This window comes from Chiloscyllium plagiosum, chromosome 4 (genome assembly GCF_004010195.1).
Source record: "Chiloscyllium plagiosum isolate BGI_BamShark_2017 chromosome 4, ASM401019v2, whole genome shotgun sequence".
In the NCBI taxonomy this organism is placed as follows: domain Eukaryota; kingdom Metazoa; phylum Chordata; class Chondrichthyes; order Orectolobiformes; family Hemiscylliidae; genus Chiloscyllium; species Chiloscyllium plagiosum.
Genome location: NC_057713.1, coordinates 108,731,870 through 108,747,203, shown reverse-complemented (window position 1 = coordinate 108,747,203; position 15,334 = coordinate 108,731,870). Strand labels below are relative to the sequence as shown.

The window sequence follows — 15,334 nt, the reverse complement described above, 5'->3', positions numbered from 1 at the left end:
GTGATTACTACTTACTGCAAAGATTGCAGCACCCTGGCCTTTTCATCTTCTTCCAGTTGGTCTTCCTATTCCAGCTGCAGTAGCAATGCTTCAGTGCAGCAATCCATAGACAGGAGCAGCATAAAGCCCCCACAGCTTTTACAACAGCAGGTAGTGTTTGAAGGTCTCAAAAGGTTTTTGGTGCATTGTTGAGTGAGGGTTAGTCAGGTCAATGGGGTTGGGGGAAGGGGTAGCGGTAGGTGGGGAAATGGGAGGGGTTACAGCAGTGGGCAGTTAGATTAGTAGGGATTGGAGCCAGTAGGAAATTAAGCGTCAGAGATGGTGAGCAATTGAGTCAATGGTGAGTGTGGGGCAAGTTTGATTCAGATGGTGTGTTCATGTTTGGAGGTCAGTGAGTGAGTTACACTGCTAATCATTATACCAGAGATTAAGCAGTCTAACAATTCAGGAGCAGGTGTCTCCAGTAAGTAACATGTATGCAACCCCAGTCTCCATACTGATTGGGAGACTACCTCTCACTGCTGCTTCTTCTCAAATTGGTTCAGGTCACCTTTCATTGCTCCATGCTCATTATAAGACAACACTCATCATAGGAAACCTTGACTGTACTGCTTCCAAGGAAAATATATCCTTCATTACATATGGAATCTGAAACAATGGACAGTGCTATAGGTGTGACCTCATGAAAGTCTTGCAAAATTTTCGCAAGATTTCTTTGTTATTCTATTCCAAAGCTATGTTTTTCCTAATTCACTGAGGAACCAGCATATTAAATTTGTAGTCCCTGTACAAGTATATACAACTATCTCTGAACATGAACATTTAAGTGTTTCATAACTTTTAAAATCTTCTGCTGTTTTATTCTCAATGCTTAAATCAATAATCTCATACTTTCCCCTTGTCTGCCACCTGTTTTTCCTACAAAATTAACCTGATAATAGCTCTCTGGGCATTCCTGTGTGCTCCTCAGTGAACATTCTCACCTAGTTTTGTATTGTCAGTCAACTTCAACTCATTACCCTAGAACTCATTACTTATGTCATTAAAATTTCCAAAATCTGCCTCCCAGTCTGCTCCTCTGTGTCTCTGTTGTTATTGGGAGGCCTGTAGAAAGCTCCCAATTAAGTGACCGCTCCTTTCCTGTCTCTGACTTTCACCTATACTGACTGTGGACAAACTCTCCTCGACGATCTCCATTTCTGCAGCTGTGATCCTATCCCTGATTAGCAATGCCACTCCTCCACCTCTTTTACCTCCCCCACCATTCCTTTTGAAATATCTAAACCCTGGAACATCCAACCCCCTTCTTCCCCCTGTTTCTACTGTATAAAATTCATCACTTTTCAATCCTGTACAGTTCCAAATATGAATCACACTAGAACATAGAACACTATAGTGCAGAACAGGCCCTTCGTCCCTCGTTGTCGCGCTGACCTGTGATCTATTCTCAGTTCGTCCCCTTACATTATCCCATCATCATACTGGACTTGAAACGTAAACTCTGTTGCTCTCTCCAAAGAAGCAGTCAGACCTACTGAGTTTTTCCAGCGCTTTCTGTTTTTACAATAGGAAGAGACCATTCCGCCCATTTCTTTTAATGTACTGTGTACAAGTACATGGTCATAACTCCACCTAATCAATTAGAATTATTACCTCTTTCAATGTAATCAATTGAAGATAGTCTAATTGCATCACACAATAAAAAAAATCATGATTGTTCTTGTTTTGGATTCCAAAATATTTGTACAATAGGAATCCTAGATAATTAAAGTACAGAAAACATTCAAAAGTTATTAAAAGTGGATATAAGTTACATTTGATTTACAATGAAAGCAAACTGTAATACTTAATGCCTGAGGAACACAAACAAACACATGCTTCAAAACCTCAATAAGAGAACTCTCACTGAAAATTAATATCTGTGGAATTTGAAGATCAAATTGGCTCAATAGTATTTGTATTGTATCCATCACAGGAGCATGTAAACTAAACGATCATTCCATCTTCAAGTGATGCATTTTAAGAGGAAAAGGGCCAACTAAACATTCTGAATAGGTAGATGCTATAGATTACTTTAAAATAGCTGTGAACAGTACCCGTTTGTGATATAAATATACCTTTCTTGGTGAAATTAGGGAGACTTGGGTGCAGCTTTAACACATAATACACTGGCACATCAGTGCTCTTTATCCATTGCTTTTAAGACAGTAATAGCTACGCAGACAGGATTGGGGTGACACATTTCTGTCTGGCACAGGGAGGACAAAGTGACTACAACAGGTGACATGAAATATTGTGGAAGGTTCTGATGCATTAGTGTGGCTGGGGAAGAACGATATCCACTATTGTTTGTGATTATGGATCACACCCTGCCCTAATAACAAGATTTAGTTAATCAATAATTTTCATGCTGAATAGACAGCCCTTTCCTAGAAAATCGACAAGCATGCACTGATAGCATAGCAACTGGTTATTAATCTTTACCCTACCAGTCTATCTGCCAACTATTGTAAAAGCACAGTAAGATAGATTTAGCAGTTTAAAATACCCAGGTATTTCGGAACAGGCACAGGGACTATCCCAACAGCCTGACTGAGTTTATGATAATCACAAAGAGACTTCATATTAAGCAATTTCACAAATCAGTCAGACCTGGATTACTATTTACCTCTCAATGTTATCAATTAAAGGCTAATAAATCAGACATTTCTTTCAGATGTCAATCGCTAAAGTGCTTTACTTGGAAATGCAGCATCTGCGTTTCACCAAAGGCTTTTTTCATCACAAGCTATGATACTAAGAAAAGATAAGCAGAATAATCCTTGCTGATCAAAAAAAAATCTGCATTATACCAATTAAAGTCCCCGCCAGGAGCCAAATGGAACAGCACTCAGACTGCACTGCTGTTTATCTCGCCTGAACACAAGGAAGGAGAATGGGTGAGAGCTTTCTTTCATTTTCAACTGACAACTTTTATCTTATTCCACTGGATATAGGATCTCAGTAGTCTCTGGGACAGGGAACTTGCAAGTGTAGCTGCATTGTTTTTGTAAACATTCTTTCAAGAGCAATGTCGCCATCTAAACTAAAATGTAAACCTAGAACCAAACGGAAAACACTTACTGACCCTCAAGTGACCACTGCCTTTATGTAACATAAACAAGCTTACTGCTCATCCAAATGGGATTTGTAATCTATCTTCTCTGTCAGATGTGTCAACAGTCCAAATGCCTCGAATGAAACCTCAAGTGAATAAATATGAACTAGTACTTGAAATTCTATTTTAAGTTATCAAAAAAATACTTCTCACACAAAATGGGAAGCTTTGTGTTTCAATCTCTGGTCTATTTCCTGTGAAAGATCTTCGTTCAGCTAGCTGTGAGCATACAATAGCTGGCCTCAGCCTAGAACATCAACCTCATCTTCTTCTACTAATTGATTTGCAGTCACTCCAGAGAGAAATATGTACAGTGAGAAATATTTGATCCACCTCACCCTAGTTCCAAACTTCCAGCTCAGCACTGTCCCCATGACTTGTCCTACCTGCCTAGATTTTGCTGCTCCTCGGATGCTGCCTGAATTGCTGTGCTCTTCCAGCACCACTAATCCAAAATTACCTCATTCATTGACCAGCCTCCTGATGTTAAATATTCACGCTAGTATTCAAAAGTATTGAAGGTGACCTACACCTGAGAAGCTGCTCCCAGCAAGGAACGAGTGCCTTTGAAACTGTAGGCAACAGAGAAATGTTTCTCCTTTTCTATGTAGCCCATCTACCCACTATGTGAATACCATTAGATTCTGTATTATGGACAAATCTAATAGCTGAATTGCTTTCCATCATCCAATTCATGCACTGTCAGATAATTAAAAGATCTTCCCCAGGTGACCTGCTGAAGTTGCCACTACTCGAAAAAATGGTCTTGGTCAATTGCAGGTCACAGTGAAGTAAGCTACCCTGTTCTACCATCACTTGGGGCAGAAAGACATGGCAAAAAAATGAGTCCATTCACCCTTAAATAATCTGCCGAGTGTCTACAGTGCTGTGATCAGCTCCATGAGAGAAATTAGTAGCATTCAAAAATGACGAATAAAGTCATGATTTTGAGGTGCCGGTGTTGGACAGGGTGTACAAAGTTAAAAATCACACAACACCAGATTATAGTCCCACCGGTTTACTTGGAAGCACTAGCTTTTGGAGTGCTGTTCCTTCATTAAGTAGTTGTGGAGTATAAGAGTATATCTTATACTCCACAACCACCTGATGAAGAAGCAGTGCTCCGAAAGCTTCCAATTAAACCCGTTGGACTATAACCTGGTGTTATAAAACTAATAAAGTACCATGGTGGTGGGATTTAGTGGTTAGACTATGAGAACAGGTTGGAAAGAATTGGTCCATACTCCCTTGTGCATGTGACACTGAAAAAACAGATGCTGAAAAGGTTTTGATACACTAGATCCATGAAACTGTTTCCTCTGTTGGGAAAATCAAGAATGAAGGAACATAATCTATTAATAGGTGTTTCAGGGAAATTGCTCTCATACAATGAGATGTGGAACCTGCAATTCTCACCTAAATGTTGTTAATTGTATCAAAACATTAGGAGGGGTAAAGCAGATAAATAGAGTTGAGACACAAATCAACCATAATCTAACTGGTTAGCAGGGCACTTTTGAAGTGGTGAATGGTCCCCACTCCTAAATTTAACATCAAAAGAATATCTTGCTTTAAGGAGTTTAGGCAAATATTCAAGTGTTAAAGAAAGTTGTGCATCATATGTGACAATTAACTAAGCAGCAAAATAACATAGCTCCTCCTTTGTAATGTTCATGAAGTACAAGAATGACAGTGGGCTGATGCTAGAAAAAAATTAATAATTTGAAAGCCGTCTCATTGCAAGCAGTCTAAAAAGCAACAGCCACCTGTCCTAAAAAGATATTGAGGTGGATTGACCAAAAACATGGTCAAAAGAAATGGCTTTTAAGGAGAATCATAATGGTGGGAAAGAAATGCAGAAGCAAAGGGTTTCCATAATATGGGAGCCTAGGAATCTGAAGACATGATCACAAATGATGAGTACGAAAGCTGGGCATGAAAGAAAGAATTTAAGGGGATGTTTTTAGGTAAATGTGACGGAGGAGGAAAGCAGCTTAGTGACTCTGGTGTAAAGTGACAGCAACAGGATCCAGATTGAAATGCCCTACACAGCAGAATAGATTAAAAATACTTACCACCTCAGCTCACACATGGATAATGATCACTTAAGATGCAGGGGGCTACCAGTATCTCAGTACCAATCAATGCATTTGAGAAAACAAGAGAAAAGAACATCCAATCATTATCCTACCCATAGCCCTACCCAATGAATCGTACTAAGTTTTAAAAATACAATTAAACAGTGGCATCGGTAGCCTAATCCTTGAAAAGGTTTTCACTTTGATTTTGACAAACCTGATGATTAAAATAAACATACTTACAATGTCAGTAAAAACTGTTGTTCAAATTACAACCAAATAAGTCAAACATGACCAACAGTCATTAATATAACACAATAAAGGGGAAATTAAAAGACAGTAACATAGAAATGAAATGACAGGTGGAACCAGGTAAATTTTAATAGCAGGCTGCATGGCCATTAACTATAAAATGCATTGAAACAACATGTGAATTTGGATAAGAAGTTAGATTTGAAGGAAAAGGGAGAGAGATGTAGAATTGAAAGGAACACATTGACCAAAAAGGAAAATATTATTTATGAAATATAAAAAGGAACAAATGTTATAAGATTTATTTTGTTTCAATGAAGATCATATCAATAATCTTCACTGTGACCTTCAAAAACTGATTTTGAAGGAACTTCAATAGGATGAGCCAGCTCTGTCAGTACAAACCACTCCTTACAGCATTCCAACAGAGATTGTACAGCATGATCATTGTGAGTAATGGAAATGTGATGCAACAATCATATTAGAGTTTATGACTTGGAGGTGCCAGCGTTGCACTGGTGTGTACAAAGTTAAAAACACACAACACCAGGTTATATTCCAACAGGTTTATTTGGAAGGACTAACTTTTGTAGTGCTGCTCCTTCATCAGGTGGTTATGGAGTACTTGTGGAAGCTAGTGCTTCCAAATAAACCTGTTGGACGATAACCTGGTGTTGTGTGATTTTTAACATTAAGAGTTTATAATATCCACTCAGTTAAGTAAGGCATTATGATGCAGAGAATTAATACAAATTGTGATTGCTTCAAAGCATTTTAGCAAAATTAAAACAAAGTTAGATATTTATCTAAGCTCCATATTACTTGAAAATCCTATTTAAATCTTCGTTATTTGTATCTCCCCATTTCCTTCCCACCTCCACCTATGAATAGATAATGTATTAACTTGACTAAATATCTGGTTGAGTAAGCTTTATTTCACAGAGTCAGAGCAAGGAAAAAACCCTCCAGCTGCCCATATGGATTTTTTCAACATAAATTAAAATACTCTCGTGACTTTTATTAAAACCTTCAGTAGTCAGCCCACTATTTAATAATATAAAGCAACAAAAGTTCCCCTCTCACAGCTTTGATGGAAATGAGTCCATACCAGCATGCAACCATAGGAGGAATTCTCATTCTGCCATCAATGTTTGTGATTTAACTAATGTGTAACACGTGTGGCCTCTGCACTGTGGTTCAATGACTTTGACATTCCAACAGAATAGTTTAAGAGGTGCAATAGTGAGGGCAAAAGTTGTCAGAATTGTTAAAAACCTTTAGCAAAGACCTCGAAACGTAGTCAACAGTCACATTCCAAAAAAGGATATCAATTATAGATAGTGACAATGTAAGCTTGCTGCTGGAACTGTCAGCTACTGGATGGACAGCTGTGAACATCCGCACATTTTCCTATTAACTCAAAGGTAAAGCTTTCTAAGCAGCAGAAAGAAGAACTTGGAAAGGTCATGCTTGCGGTTACAGAAACGGCCTATACTTAATTTAAACTATCCATACTCCACGGAGAGCTGACCCCTCACTTCTGTAGCTAACACAAATATATCCAATGTATTTTGCCATACAATGCAGTAAATATAAAAGGGCTGTTGTCTGCCAGATTTCTAAGACAATAAAACAAAAAGACCTTGAACAAAATATGTTTTGAGAGTTCAACAAATGTATTTCTCTGATCAGAAAAGATAGACTAATTGGCATTTATGATCCCAAGGCAATTGACCAGTTAAAACCAAATGCAAGTTAAAGTATAGAGTCAGGCTGCTGTTCCATTATACGTTCCTCAGTGAAACAGTGGTCTAATCCAATGCTATTCATGCTACAAGTAGGCAAGCCATATCACTCTCTTTTCCTGATCCCCCTCACTCTTCCCAAAGGTACTAACACTTTTATCAGCTATTTTTGAAAAGTGCTGGTTGTTTTCCAGTAGCTTACATAAAATACCTATTGTTCCCATGTGGGCTTTGACAGACGGAGAGTCTGTGTGAGAGACAGAATTACAGAGAGGGGAAAAAGGAGAGACATACTGTAAAAAAAAAAGGAGAGAGAGAGAAAGAGTGGGTAAGTACCTAACGAAAAGACAGACAGTGCTGTGGTGGGATGTAGAAAATCAAACGGTTATTTAAAAAATCAATCGATGAAAGCAAAGTTGAAGATCAGGTAGTAGTTTGTAAGGATAAAGAGTTTTCTGTGAAAGAGAGTGCCAACAGTTGTATTGAAAGAAATAGTGAATAACGCCTGACCGAAAGAAAATATTTGTGATGTTAGCTAGCTTGAAGACTAGAAAAGAGAAAACAGAGTTAATGTTTTGAATCTGGTCTGACACTTCTTCAGAACTGTATTTCTCTGCACAGATGCTGCCAGACCTGCTGGGTTTCTCCAGTGCTCTCTGTGTTTGTTTCTGGTTTCTAGTATCCACTGTAGTTTGGTTTTATTATCCAGTTCAGGCCTGGGGCAACTTTGGAGGAATTTAAAGGTCTGGTTGATTCAGTGGCCAAAAAGAAAAGTGAGTGAATAACAGAATGGGAGATCTCAATCTGGAGTGATAAATAAGACCATGGCTGGATGACGATAGGCTCCAGTTTGGGTGCAGTTTTGCAGCTGAATAGCTTTCCAAGAATCATCATCTATGGTTAACTTGGAAAAAGTACTGAGTAAAATCTGGCATTTGTCATTTTTTACCAAAAGGAATTGATGCTTCAGGGATATAAGTGGTGAGAATATTTGGTGGAAAATATTATTTTTGAAGTAAGCTATTAATCAATGATATAAGTAATTAAACTCATGACTGACATACTTCTAAAAACTCTAATTTCCTTCAACAGTAATAAAGTAATCAATTGCCAAACCAATTTGTCAGCTACTGCTTTTTATAGAAAATACAATGCAAGTAAAGCTTTCCTTTTCAGAACATCAATTGTTTTTATTATTAAACACAATGCCAGAGAGATAGGATAGGATCTCGACACAAACTAACATTGTCAACACCAGAAAGAAGATACAGGAAGACAACACAAATTAACATCATGAGACGGGAAGGAAACACAAAGTGCAGCATTATGTTGTCTGTCAGTCATCAGGCAAAAAAAATACCAGCCAGTTACTCAGGCACATTACAACACAAACTCTCTCTCTCTCTGTTTGAATAATGGAGACATTGCACATGCAAGTATAGATCTGTATATGAAACCTGCACAACCCAACCATTCAGAATTCACAATGCATTTGTGAATAAGGGAATAATGCAATCAACATTCTCTGGTAGCAAGGCCGTATTTTTTGATTCAGTTATCCACTTACTTAAAGAATCGAATAATTTTCTTTAACAATTAGGCTCATCTTAAAAATGTACTTCTTCACTTGGAGAAATTTGCAAAGGGTTTGGTATGAGGTGAATAGGGCCACTATTTCTCTCCTGGAGAGATTCACCCTTTCATTTACACTGGTTTAAAACACAAGCACCCTTTGTAAAATGTTTGACAGAGGTCTCCTTTAGACATCAGCTGTCTGAACTGGTCAAGCTTTGTAGCCATTTATTTCTGTTGAACTAATAAAATGCTCTCTAGTTCGCAGTGCCCCTGGCTAAGAAACTTGACACTTTGAGGTTAAAGAACATGACCTCCACAAAGCATGGTATACAATCACAAGCAGTCCTTGTCTGTTGTTACTTACATGGACTAGCTGTTCTTGCGTGTCAAATTCTCTTGCGCATCCTTCCCAATGGCAGTTTGTCTCATAAACCACTTCCGGCTCTTGCTTGCTTTCATCTTTGTCCACCTCATCTTTGACCAATGTTATTCCTTCTGGCTGTTCCTGTGGCAAAATAAATTGTGAGTTGCACAGATTCAAAACTCCTGCTCATGTACATAAAACTGTTCATTCTTGTAAACTGTTCACACAGAGAAATCTGTGGTCTGCACTGTACCTAGCTGGCTTTCATAGAAATTCTTTCGAGTACTAATGGTTCACGACTCAGAGGTTACATTCTTGCCTGAGTCAAAAGGTTATAAAGTCATGGTCTCACTATCACAAAGAAGGAAGCCATTCAGCACTTTGAGTCCATGCTGGCTTTCTGTATATGCTGGTCTAAACTACCTTCACAAATTGGTGCACAAAATTCAAGCTAACAATTCGATGTAACACTGAGGGAACCCTGCATCAGCAGAGCCTGCATCTTTTAGATGAGATGTTAAACCAAAACCCTATCAGACCTTTCACATGGAGGTAGCATGATTCAATGAGTGGGTAGGAGAGCTCTCCCGAGCACTCTGGTCAATATTTACACTTTGAATCAATATTCATTATTAAGTAAATTATTTGGTCATTATCACACTGCTGTCTGTGGGACTTTGTGGCATGCAAAATGACTGATGCATTCCCTAGATTATTCTAATATAACTTCATTAACTGTAAAGCACTTTGGGATGAAAGTGCAAATATAAATGCAAGTTCTTCCTTTTAAGGAGGAATTTATTGTACTTTTGATTGACATGGAATATTTAAATGTACACAGATGTGGCTTCCTTCCCACTATTTATTTCTGTATATGAAAATATGGGGTCTAGCCATGGGATTGGGGCTTCAACTGTTGCTTTAAAGAAACCATATAATTTTCATTGTTTTATTTTATTGCCACTGAAATCAGTTTCTATCATTGGGGCTAATCAAAAGCATCAGGATCTACTGTATAAAATAAACATAAAGAGCTGCAGATACTGGAAATCTGAAACAAAAACAGAGAATGCTGGAGAAACACAGAAGATCTGGCAGCATCTGCTGAGAGAAAAACAAAGTTAACATTTGAGTCCATTGACTCTTTGTTCCGATGAAAGGGTACTGGACTCAAAACATTAATATTGCTTTTCTCTCCAAAGAGACCTGGTGTGTTCCTCCAGCCTTCTGTTTTAGGATCACATGCATACCTGTCGAGTGCTACCAATTTTGTTCAGAAATCCCTATTTCCAGAGCAAATTTTACCCTCTTGCCCACTATGTTGGATGTACCCACACTGCTTAAGACATTCTTTTTCCATTACACATTACACCTTGAAAAGTTTTGCAAAGAGGACAGTTTCAGTTTCATTGTACAAGTTCCTAAGATAGTAATTGAGAAACACAAACTATTGCAAGGTTATACTTGTTCAATTTCCTCAGTCATAACTGCCAATGAATAGACGTAAAACCAAAATCAAGAAAAATATTTAATGAGAGGTATCAGAGCTGTTGGGATAAAATGTTCCCAAAACTTTGGTTGACATGAAAAAATTGGTTAATGTGTGGCTGGATGTAATGGCTGATTCACATACATATCTTGGAAGCTTTTTCTTTAAAACTGAACAGGAAGATTGCAGAAGATGGTTTATAGACTCAGCCAGAATTCCTAAATGTGAACAAGTTAATCTAAAATAACGTATTTGAGGAGCAATTGTTATGATGCATCCATGAAAAATCTCCCAAGAATAGACTGAAGAAAAATCATTTTCAAAGGTTCCTCAAATAGGAAAAGTATAAATAATATTCATAAGCAACAACATTTGTTTTTAATGCTCCTAGGTAGTGTTAATTTTACATCATAGCTCACTGTACTACAGATACCAGTCTCAGGACAGAATCTGTAGAACATGATATACAATCTCCAGATCCAAGACATAGTACCAGCTGTGCCTTACACAGAGCCCTGTTTCTCAGCTGGTTCATTTAATGTTATATGAGAATAAATGAAAGCATTGGCTCTCTTACTGCATTAAACACATTTCACAATAGGATAACAAAATTCACAGCGGGTGTGACATACCTATAGGGCACTTCAAAATATAGCTTTTTCCCCAACCACATATATAATACACCAGATGTGAAGTCCATTGGCAGGGGTGGGAGCAAAAAATGAAGGGAAAATTTGCCAGAAAAGGCATGCACCAAGTAGCTTCCTACTCTTGGGAGGCAGATAAATGACCTGACTCCCAAAAGTATACTGAATTTTTCCCAATGGTTCTCATAGGAGAATTCCAGTAATAACATTGCTGTTGTGAAAGACAAAGTGGAAGCGGTGAATTAAAGATTTACATGAGTGATTGTTATTCTACTCTTTGACACTGCTGCACTGAAAATCCACATTGGATTTAACATAGATGTTTATGCAGTTTTAATATGGTAACACTACAACATGTATCCATGAAAGATACTTTTTGAAGTTACATAATTTTAAACACCATATTTAATCACCTTCATCTTAAAAGGAAAACAAACAAAAGAAGGGCAAAATTGTTTCTGTAATTGGTCCCTCAGCAGTCTTGTAAAAATGATATATATTACAGAATGAGTCTGCTATGAAGGGAAGAGTGAGGACTTATTAATTGAATCCACAGTCATACCTGTTCATTTCCAGCACCTGGGCTCGGCAATTCTTCATCCGGTTTAATCCTTGAGCGTTTATTTTGCATTGGGTCACCTGTGCTACTCACTGCAGACTCACTAGTAGGTTTACTCTAACATAGAAAAGACATATTTTAAAGGAAAATTTAATTAAAAAAACAACCTGCTCATTATGACCACTATGTATTAGTGACATCAATTATTATTGATTAAAATGGTAACAGAATCTAGTGCTGGAGCCAGTACATTGCATAATCAGAACATAGCAATAGCCTAGCAATCAAAATCTTTCCTTTACAACTGTTCAGTTGTCCTTTTAACTGTGGTTATTATTATTGTTCTTATGATTTCTTACCTGTGCAGATTCAGATGGACAAGAGGTGATCTGTGCAGAGGTCAATACAGTGGATAAGCCAGAGATATGACGCTGAGGAGCAAATGTTGGAGCAGGATGGATAAGAGGAGGACTGTGGCCAAAGGCAGAGCCCAGAGTTTGTTGACGGCTCATTATCTGGTGGTGCATTTGTTGGATGGCAACTGGTGTGGCAGGGTATGGAAAGCTGAGAGCAGGACTAAGTAGACAGAAGATACAGAAAAGATTCATTCAGAGAACATGAAGGATGAATAAAGACTACATACTAAAATTTAGATTAGATTACTTACAGTGTGGAAACAGGCCCTTTGGCCCAACAAGTCTACACCGACCCTCCGAAGAGCAACCGACCCAGACCCATTCCCCTACACCTAACACTATGAGCAATTTAGCGAATTCACCTAACCTGCACATTTTTTTTTGGACTGTGGGAGGAAACCGGAGCACCCGGAGGAAACCCACGCAGACACGGGGAGAATGTGCAAACTCCACACAGACAGTTGCCTGAGGCGGGAATTGAACCCGGTCTCTGGCGCAGTACGAACCACTGTGCCACCGTGCTGCTCCTTGCTCTTCACTAAATATATTTTGAAGAATTAAAATACACATTGAAGAGAATCGCAGCTTGAAAGGATTTTCACTCTAAAATCTTAACAGAGTTCTCCAGTTTCACATTTGGAAAGCTATACATTGCTAAGTGGCACTGCATGAAATAACTTACTGTGAATGATTCAGTTTTTTCATGTACAGAAAAGCATAGATTAATTTAAATTAAGCAACTGAAAAAATAGCAAAGTGGGAATCTAATATTGAATATGGATCACATAATTTGAATTGAATAATGTGGAATTAAGTGGAGCCAATGGTAAAATTTACAAATTTCAAGTTAGCTGTCCTCATAAAATTGAGAAATATACCAGATCATGCAAAAAATTCCAAAAGTCGTGCAGAATATTTCCAACTACAGGGAAGAACAGTTAAAACACTCATTTGCTGTTTTTATCCCTCCATTATTGCCTGACTCCAGCGACAGCAGCGAGATGTCAAGGGTCATACTTCTGTGAAGAAATGAGGGAGCCTTGCACTACTGGAAGTGCCATCTTTTGGATGTGTCATTAAACTTTTGATCCTCTGCCCTCTCAGGTGAACACAACAGATCCCATGGCACTTTTCAAAGAGAAGGGGTGTCATACCCAGCCCCTACTAATCTCTCAACAGAAAAGCACAGTATAAGGATGTGTTCTTTACGTATAATCACTTGATGTATTTATTTTGTTTCTTCTACAAAATGCTGAAAGCTGTATCTTCTCCTACACACTTACACACACATACAGGTGAACTTCAAATCAGTTTCATTAGAGGGAATTGTGATGTTTACTTGACATAAATATGGTTAAAATGTTAAATAATCTCAAAAAGAACAAATTTTCCCCCAAAGTACCCCACCCCTTTCAAGTTTTGCACTTTCTTTCATAAATATATTCACTCATTGCTGCGGTTCAATACTCATTGGCCACTATCCTTATGTGAATTGTGGGAACAGGGATGAAAGAGAATCACAATCAAGTTGGATCTTGTCCCTGCATAGCCACACACACGCACATACTCACTTTCACTCACCAGCACTAAACAGTGGGGCTACTCCCCTTGGTAAAGGGCATAGATAATGACTATGGCACTTCAGCCATCATCCCAGCTGATATCAGAGAAAACACATCACAGGATGCCAGTCGAACATTTTACCCTACTGATTTGTACAGACCAGCATTTCACTTAGACAACCTCATTCAGAAACTGAGACAAGGATCATAACTTGCAACTTTCAACTCACTACATGGATTTTGACTCCAAGTAATTGGTCTTCCAGACTACTTCTGGGGCAGAAGAGTGCAAAACAATACCTGGCCCAGATTGCTTGCATTTGATAAAAACAGTCGTAAATGAACCATTATAGCTGAGATAGATCAACAATCAAAAGTCTGCAACTTCTGTTGAGAATAAGCTACCCAATGTTTGGAGGCAGCGGTGACCAAATATTGAAGAATCTATTTTTGAATTAGATTGTAGAATTTTTTTGGTGGGAAAATGCAAAGGAATGTTTGAACCCATGATCTGCTAATCAAAACAGAGGCTTTTTAAAAGTCTTTCCATGTTGAATGGTGAGTCGGGGAAACTATCGCATTCCCATAATTCTTGTAGGCAGAAATGTTACACCCTGTTCTGGTTTGCAGTGTTTCCTTCTCACTGATTAAAATCAAGATTCTTCCTTTTCTTTTTACAAAAAGCAACAGCTGGGTTCAAGAGGGTTCAGCAAAAAGGAAGAGAAAGATAAAGAAGACCGTGTTAGGGAACTGGAGCTGGAGTTGGTTGAACTTCGGATCATTCGGGAGGAAGAGGGGGTTATTGACAGGACTTACAGAGAGGTAGTCAGTCCCCAGATAAAAGAAAAAGACAGATGGGTGACAGTTGGGGAACAGAAAGGGAACCGGCAGGCAGTGCAAGGATCCCCTGTGGCCATTCCCCTCAACAATAAGTATACCGTTTTGGATACTGTTGGGGGGGGATGACTTACCAGGGGTAAGCAGTGAGGCACCTGCTGCTCAGAAGGGAAGGAGGAAGAGGAGCAGAGCAGTAGTCATTGGGGACTCGATAGTTAGGGGGACAGATAGGAGGTTCTGTGGGGACGAGAGAGACTGGGTGTGTTGCCTCCCAGGTGCCAGGGTCCGTGATGTCTCTGATCGTATTTTTGGGATCCTTCAGAGGGAGGGAGAGCAGCCCCAAGTTGTGGTCCAATTGGCACCAACGACATAGGTCGGAAGAGAGATGGCGACTTAAGGCAGAAATTCAGGGAGCTAGGATGGAAGCTTAGAGCTAGGGCAAACAGAGTTGTTTTCTCAGGTTTGCTGCCCGTGCCACATGCTAGTGAGGTAAGGAATAGGGAGAGAAAGGAGTTGAACACGTGGCTACAGGGATGGTGCAGGAGGGTGGGTTGCGGGTTTTTGAATAATTGGAGCTCTTTCTGGGGTAGGTGTGACCTCTACAAGCAGGGTGGTCCTCATCTAAACCAGAGGGGTACCAATATCCTGGGTGG

At 38.9% G+C, this 15,334-nt stretch overlaps 1 protein-coding gene across 7 annotated transcripts in view; it reads right to left on the bottom strand.

Moving 5' to 3' along the window:
• LOC122549307 (transcriptional activator GLI3-like) overlaps window positions 1-15,334 on the bottom strand; it is a 396,212-nt gene that overhangs the window by 38,879 nt on the left and 341,999 nt on the right. For all 7 annotated transcript variants that reach the window (XM_043688905.1, XM_043688906.1, XM_043688908.1 and 4 more), the window contains 3 exons: window positions 12,226-12,442; window positions 11,870-11,983; window positions 9,172-9,312 (listed from right to left, as the gene is read on the bottom strand). In XM_043688905.1, the coding sequence (XP_043544840.1) occupies window positions 9,172-9,312; window positions 11,870-11,983; window positions 12,226-12,442 (472 nt within the window). The remainder of the gene's footprint in view (window positions 1-9,171; window positions 9,313-11,869; window positions 11,984-12,225; window positions 12,443-15,334) is intronic.